This window comes from Medicago sativa, chromosome 2 (genome assembly GCF_051527215.1).
Source record: "Medicago sativa cultivar Bolivia chromosome 2, Bolivia_mono, whole genome shotgun sequence".
Lineage (NCBI taxonomy): Eukaryota > Viridiplantae > Streptophyta > Magnoliopsida > Fabales > Fabaceae > Medicago > Medicago sativa.
The window spans coordinates 83,071,755-83,079,980 of record NC_140750.1 but is presented as its reverse complement, the minus strand read 5'-3'; the positions used below and the strand labels follow the sequence as shown (position 1 = coordinate 83,079,980).

At 35.5% G+C, this 8,226-nt stretch overlaps 1 protein-coding gene across 3 annotated transcripts; it reads left to right on the top strand.

The window, feature by feature from the left end:
• The first annotated feature begins 1,621 nt into the window (after positions 1-1,621).
• LOC146951587 (uncharacterized) lies at positions 1,622-7,940 on the top strand. Of its 3 annotated transcripts, none has more exons than XM_085747591.1 (6): positions 1,622-1,968; positions 2,047-2,301; positions 2,431-2,550; positions 5,156-5,924; positions 6,002-6,446; positions 7,566-7,940. In XM_085747591.1, the coding sequence occupies exons 1-5, from the start codon at positions 1,766-1,768 to the stop codon at positions 6,434-6,436; spliced, it is 1,782 nt and encodes a 593-aa protein (XP_085603717.1). In that variant the 5' UTR covers positions 1,622-1,765; the 3' UTR covers positions 6,437-6,446; positions 7,566-7,940. The 3 variants fall into 3 exon arrangements, with proteins under 3 accessions (XP_085603717.1, XP_085603715.1, XP_085603716.1); XM_085747589.1 differs by having other exon boundaries at positions 2,392-2,550; XM_085747590.1 differs by having other exon boundaries at positions 2,392-2,550; positions 7,546-7,940.
• The last annotated feature ends 286 nt before the right edge of the window (positions 7,941-8,226 follow it).

The window sequence follows — 8,226 nt, the reverse complement described above, 5'->3', positions numbered from 1 at the left end:
CCGCCGCATGATGTTTAAGCTCCGCCATGCGATTTCTTTTTCGCAGTTACTCCCATAACAGTTTTGGGTCGCATAATTGATCTGCTCTGTTTGTGGAGTTTATTCATTGACACTCATCGTGGAGTTTATTCATAATTGACACTCATCATGATATATTAATTTCATTAAGATAATCATCTACCAAATACCATTGCAAACAGAGGACCTTAGAAATTGAATACCGGTCATTAATCATGATATATAAACAGTACCCAGCTTATGGAGAATGTACTCTCATGTATTTTAAATCGAGTAAATAGGCAATGACCCTCCTCCGAAATTGGAAGTTTTGTCAATTATTCCCCTCACATTAACAAAACATCAATTACCTTTACCCCCTGTGTCAAGTTCTTCTGTTAGTCAACATGATGTTTTGCAAACACTCCTTGAAGTTTTGCACTTATGTGCAAAATGCCCCTTGAACTTCAAAATTTATATTGATTCAAAAGATATTAAAGGCAAACAATTAACATTTAACTTTAATATTCTTTTCATATTCATTCATATTTTTATCCTTAATTAATCTGTCAGTTTTTAATGCTTCCTACTTTGTATTCTATTTCCTTTTCTTATTCTCTTATTTTATGCTTCTTCTCTCTGCTTCACATGAATGAGATAGAAAATGTGCAGAATAAGAAGCTTTATGTGGATATCTTGGGGAAATCTCCTTCCCCTTTACCACTGTTGATAAAAGAGAATGTGGCTTACACATGATTGGTTGTGACAATAACTGTTAATTGTTTGTGTTTAATATTTTTTGAGTCAAGAATAATAAAAAAATATATAAATTTTCACATAAGTGCAAAACTACAGAGGGTATTTGCAAAACGTCATGTTTGACTAACAGAAGAATTTGACGGAGGAAATAAATTGATTCACAGTTGAAGAAAGAATTTGACGGGGGAAATAAATTGATTCACATTTTGTAATTTCAGTTGGTAATTGAAATTTTGTCAATGTCGGAGAGTAATTAACAAAATTTAGAATTTCTCGAAGGGAAGAGGTAATTGCCTATTTACTCATTTTTTTTGGTAGATAGACGAAATGACAAAGCCATTACAAACTCACACACACAAGTGGAGGTACCGGGGTTCGAACCCCGGTCATGGCATCCGGCCTAACAATTTCGGCATTTTGTCAGTTGAGCTAGGACTTCTGGATTATTTATTAAATATAATCCTTAAACTTCTTTCTCTCGATAAATTAATTAATTCCGATTTCCTCTTTGTATAAGTAGAATTTATATATTTTATACTCCCTCCGGTCCTTTTTATAAGGAACAAAAGTGGAAAAAATTTGGTCCTTTTTATAAGAAATATTGACCAATTTTCTAGTGTGTTTGAATGTAAATTTCATTTATGCCCTTATTTATTATGAGAGAATATTAAAAGTAAATAAGTCTGTGAAATCAAAAGTAATTAATTCAAGGGTATTCATGGAAAAATAAATAAATGTAGAGGTGTATTAAATGAAGATAACTATTTTCAATGTATTTCCTTGGTATTGATGTTTTATGGATTTTGTTTCTTGTATAAAGGACCGGAGGGAGTATTTAAACAGAAAAGTTTTGTTATTATTAAATGTTTTCAGCTGGGACTTGGGTTGACCCATGTTTCCTTTGAGGGATCAAATATTCGGCGCCGTAAAAACCCTGAAACCCTAAAACACCTCTTCTCCACCATTCTTATCCCCTCACCACCGCCGAAATCAAACCATTGTTCTCAACATGGAGTCGGAGGAAGTTGCAGCCCTGAATCATCATCACTTTCGAACTTTCATTAAGCGGAATTATCGTAGTTTTGAGGATCATAGGAGTGATGAAGACGAGGACAAGGAGTTTCTTGAAATAATGTATTGGGATGATGAAACAATGATTCGTCCTGGTGTAGGTTTATCATCTGGCACCATTGATATCGGAGACTCACTCTGGTAAGTGCCGTTTATAATTTCTTAATTTTGATTTTTTTTTTCTTCCTCCTCATCCATGCGTCACTTGCACATTTGTAGGACTTACAATTATTCGAGAAAAGGGACACAGTTGAAACTGTCCTTTGGACTTGATCAGAGTAAGCTGGCAACAATCGCTGATGTTCTAGTTACAGCAATTAACCTAAAGGATTCTTCAAAATTGCTTGTCTTAAGTAAAGATGTTACTAAAGGTGGTATTATTAGATGTAATCATCCACAAGTTTGTCAAACTAAAACCGGATTTATGGATCATTCTGGGGCTGTTTCGATCCGGCTTCAGATTCAGGCCAGACCGTAAGTTGAGATATAATTTTGACATATTACTAGCAGTAATTTTTTTTTTATTCCGCGTTTTCTTATGATTGATTTTTTATTCATTTACAGCAATAAGCCTACTATTCATTCTTTCCATCGACATTTTAGACTGCAGTTATACTGGTTTAAGAAGAAAAGGATTGACCAAGTATTTTCTGATGTGATAAAGTCTACAACCACCACATATGACAAGTGCAAGAATGGTGTATCTGATTCTAGATGGGAAAGGTATCTAATATATTCATGCTTTTATGAATATTTTTGAACTGTCTTTAGTTTGACTTGTTGGGTTCTAAAGTTGGAGAATGAAAGAAATGGTAGGGGAGCGAGAGAGAGAGAGAGAGATAGGCAATGATTGAAGCCCGGAGTGAATGAAAATGGAATGGCAACTAACGTTCATCTAACTCTATTAATCTAAAGGGGTGTGTTTGTCCCTTAAGATAAGATTTAAGCGAGGTTAGTGTCTAATTTAAAACTATAGGGGGTGTTGGTGCTTTTTAAGAAAACCTCAAAGGAAGTGTAATTTCCCCTTGTAATTGTGTGTGAGTCTTGTTTCTTAATTGTGTGTGTGTGTGGGTCATGCTGAAATCATTGTGATACCATTGTCATTCACATTCACTTTGCATCGTGCCAGTGTGCCACACTACCTACGTAAATAATTCAATGTGACTCCATCATCACAACGTTATTTTCTTAAATTATGTTTAACATATATGCAAATGATTGAAACTAGAACAAATTGGATGTGATCTATTTCTGAACTCTTCTTAATACTAACTTCCGAGATATTTCACCATGGTATTATAAAACTTGGTTTTGTTTAATGTTTTTCTTGTCAACGTCGTCGTAGACTCAAAATTTATGGGAATTTACAGTTGCTTCATCTTTTTAATATTGCTTGGGAGGGCTGCATTTGTCTTTCCCTCTCTGCACTTGCCAATCATATGTATAGGCGGCACTGAACAAACACCGAGTATTTTACATTCGAACACCTACTTGAACATGTTTTATGATATACTTTTAGTTCATAGTAGTTTGAGAAAATAATTTGTTGGGTTCTAAAGTTGGAGAATGAGAGAAATAGTAGGGGGGGAGAGAGACAATGATTGAAGCCTGGAGTGAATGAAAATGGAAGGGCAGCTAACGTTAATCTTAAGGGGTGTGTTTGTCACTTTAGATAAAATTTAAGGGTGGTTAGTGTCTAATTGAAAACTATAGGGGGTGTTGGTGCTTTTTAAGAAAACCTCAAGGGAGGTGAGTGTAATTTCCCCTTGTAATTGTTTGTGTGAGTCATGTTTCTTAATTGTGTCATGCTGAATATTATCATTCACATTCACTTTGCATCGTGCCAGTGTGCCACACTACCTATGTAAATAATTCATTGTGACTCCATCATCACAACGTTATTTTCTTAAAATATGTTTGACATATATGCAAATGACTGAAACTGGAACAAATTGTATCTGATCTATTTCTGAACTCTTCTTAATACTAACTTCCGAGATATTTCACCATGGTATTATAAAACTTTGTTTTGTTTAATGTATTTCTTGTCAACGTCGTTGTAGACTCAAAAAAATTATGGGAATTTACGGTTGCTTCATCTTTTTAATATTGCTTGGGAGGGCTGCATTTGTTTTTCCCCTCTGCACTTGCCAATCATATTTATAGGCGGCACTGAACAAACACCGAGTATTTTACATTCGAACACTTACTTGAACATGTTTTATGATATACTTTTAGTTCATAGTTGTTTGAGAAAATAATGTTTTGTTGGGTTCTAAAGTTGGAGAATGAAAGAAATGGTAGGGGAGAGAGAGAAAGAGAGACAATGATTGAAGCCTCGAGTGAATGAAAATGGAATGGCAACTAACGTTCATCTAACTCTATTAATCTAAAGGGGTGTGTTTGTCCCTTAAGATAAGATTTAAGAGAGGTTAGTGTCTAATTTAAAACTATAGGGGGTGTTGGTGCTTTTTAAGAAAACCTCAAAGGAAGTAAGTGTAATTTCCCCTTGTAATTGTGTGTGAGTCATGTTTCTTAATTGTGTGTGTGTGGGTCATGCTGAAATCACCGTGATACTATTGTCATTCACATTCACTTTGCATCGTGCGAGTGTGCCACACTACCTATGTAAATAATTCAATGTGACTGCATCATCACAACGTTATTTTCTTAAATTATGCTTGACATATATGCAAATGATTGAAACTAGAACAAATTGCATGTGATCTATTTCTGAAATCTTCTTAACTAACTTCCGAGATTATTCACCATGGTATTATAAAACTTTGTTTTGTTTAATGTTTTTCTTGTCAACGTCGTTGTAGACTCAAAAAAATTATGGGAATTTATGGTTGCTTCATCTTCTTAATATTGCTTGGGAGGGATGCATTTGTCTTTCCCCTCTCTGCACTTGCCAATCATATGTATAGGCGGCACTGAACAAACACCGAGTATTTTACATTTGAACACCTACTTGAACATGTTTTATGATATACTTTTAGTTCACAGTTGTTTGAGAAAATAATTTTTTGTTGGGTTCTAAAGTTGTAGAATGGGAGAAATGGTAGGGGAGAGAGAGAGACAATGATTGAAGCTTGGAGTGAATGAAAATGGAAGGGCAACTAACGTTAATCTAACTCTGTTAATCTAAAGGGGTGTGTTTGTCACTTTAGATAAAATTTAAGGTAGGTAGTGTCTAATTGAAAACTATAAGGGGTGTTGATGCTTTTTAAGAAAATTTCAAGGGAAGTGAGTGTAATTTCCCCTTGTAATTGTGTGTGTGTGTCATGTTTTAAATTGTGTGTGGGTCATTTTGTGATATGTGCAGATATTTGGTAGAGGCTAGTAAGGACTTTTCCCTGAACAAAGATATATTCTGGAAGGGCTTACTGGATCATTGTAAAGGGGACTATTTTCTGGTAGACATTGTTAATTCTGGTTCTAAACTGTTACTCAACGAGAAACCCCCACAACTATCTTTTTTAATCGAAGCTGGTAAAGATGATTTTCACTTAATTGGTAGTTTTGGTGATTTGCTAAGTCACGCTTTACAACTGGCGTACTTGTCTATACAACAGTTAGATGCTGAGAATTTAACCCTTGAACGTGTAAGGGAATTTGAGGAGCGTCTGTTAAAGAATGGCAGCTTTGTTTTCCAATGTTTTTTCATCAACAGTAAATTCAAGCAAAGCTTTCTGCAATATCTGGAACAAGCTGAACCTGATCTAAAAATGGATGATGATGGTAAAAAAAATATTTCTGTTGGTGATGGAAAAGGTGGTAATTCTACTGAAGAGCAACCAGCTGACACTGATTATGCTCATTCAAAACCGAGTGATACTAAACAAGATGAACTCAGTAAATCTCTTCAGGCAATAATGACCTTGTACAATGAATGTTTAAAACCTGTCACGAAGAAGATCCATGCAGAATACCCGGTTGAGGAATTCAGTCGTGAACTAGAAAAGAAGATCTCTGAATGGCACGTTACTGCACAAAAAGATGCTTATTATCAATTTAGAGAGCAGGAGGAGAAGATCAATGATGCTGATTATATTGCTGACCAGGAAAGAAGAAAGTTTGTTTCACGGCCTACTGTAAGCACTCATTCTGTTGATATTACAATTTTAGTCTTTTTGAAAAATCTTATTTTATTTTTTTGTTGTTGGTGTAGGCCGGAGAAAAAAAAGCAATAAAATCCGAAGAGGAAGCTAGGATAATTGGGGAAATGGGTGAGAAGCATGCACACAAATATTTCACCACCAAATATAAAGGTCCCGAATATAAAGGTCGAAATCTTGTAGTTCGTTGGATGAATGAACATAGAGAAGCCGGACACGCTTACGATTTGTGCGTTTTTGAGAAAAATAAACCCAAGATTTTTATTAAAGTGAAGTCCACCTCTGTGTTAGGAAAAAATTGGTTTCATTTGACACCCAACGAGTATGAATCTGCTAAAGAGAACGAGGAGAATTACATCATTGCACATGTTCATATAAATGAAAATGAGCAAGATGAAACAAAGAAATACACTTTGACTGAATATGTTAATCCTCTTAAAGAAGGCGGTGAACTAAAATTGTCCATGACACGCTGCCACAAGGAATGATCTCTTTCAGGTATGTTGATATCTTATTCGGCATCATGTTTTACATATAGCAACATTATTCTCTCAAGAATGCTGTATTCTCACAAATTTGTGAGTAATCTGAATTGTTTGGCAAGTGTTTGTATTCTCACAAATTTGAGTAATCTGAATTGTTTGGCTAGTGTTTGTCAGTCAGATTTAGTTTTTATCCTTATCTAGAAGTGTGTTGTTAATGATGCAAGGGTAACATTGAGTGCAGATCTGCTCCAATTTCTTATTCATCCAGTTCTTTTCTTGGATGTGTGACACGTGTATCGTAAGTTTTTCAACAGTCAAGATTGAAACTTTAAAAATATTAATTTTCTAATAAAAAAAGTAAAAAGCATCTCAGATTTTCATCCCTCTCACACTCTGCAATGTCTGTCTCCGAACACTTCTCTGCCCCTACAACACCTTGTTGACGCCTGCTGCGCCTCAGTGCCGTCGGGGGAGGCATAATTGACAGTGATAATGTGTTAAGGTTGTTCTTCCTATGAGAGGTTGTATACCCACGCTCTTCCTTGTGGCATCAACCACGATTTCGTCGGAGACTACAGCGGTGGAGGTAGAAGACATGAGGGAGTTTGAATCGGTAGTAAACGACTGAGTGACTCGATGTTGAATACCAAACAACAGAAAAATGGATGAAAGAAATGGTGATGTCGTGAGGCTGCATATCGACGGCGACAAAACGGTGGCAAAACAGCAGAGCTTCGATTTGTGAATTCACGAGGAGGGTTGTTTTCAATCAGTTTGTTTTATTCAATTGAAAAATAATGTTTTTAAAATTTCAATCTTGGCTGTTGAAAAACTTAAGATACAGGTGTCACACATTCAAAGAAAGCACTGGATAACTAACTGGATAAATAAGAAACTGGAGCAGATCTGCACTCGGTAACATTAATCTCTCAAGACTGTTGTATTCTTTCATTAGAGACTACTAGAATGTCTGGTTTATACTCATTTATTTTTCCTTCTTAAGTCTCTAGATTCCTTTGTTATGAAGTCAGCATGTTAGATGCCATTATAACTTCTATTTAGTGATAAACCAAATCGTAAACAAGGATCTGATGCAAAGTTTGTAACGGCAGTACCTTCTCTTTTATTGCAGGAACCTTCTCAGCCCATGCAAAATGTGATTTTTGTGAGTACCGATCCCAAAAGTAGCACAACTGAGACATCAAATGAAGTCCTAAATAATAGAACCAGTCTGTCTGTCCGGCAATGCTGAGATAACAGAAGAGCAGAGAGCCCGTATGGAAGCAAATAGGTTGAAGGCACTAGAAAGGCGTGCATCCCGAGCCAGCATATCACAGTCTTCCTAGCTTTGATATTCATTGTAAATGAAAATATTATCATTCTCTCTACTTGTTTAGTTTACTCTGAAGGTGGTCTGGCAGATATGAGTATTTTATATGATACATTGCGATCTTGAAGATTGGCATGTTTCGAAAGTAAATTGGTTGGTGTTAGTTGATTAGCTTCATTTTCTGAGTTTAAATATGGCTTATTTGATCACTTGTTCGAGCACTTTTATCCAAATATGGCTTATTTAGATGGCATGATAGTGAAAGTCTCTACCACTTGAAGTTGAATGAAAACTGAGGGAACCATAAGCCATACTGCACCTACATTACACATTACATTACATAATAATACAAACAGTTGACCCTCCACTTAATGCATCAAAGAACTATAAATCAAGTCTGGTTCTTTAAGTGGCGTTGATGCTGGCAACGTTGTTTAGATATTTTGTTTAATAATCCTCTAGA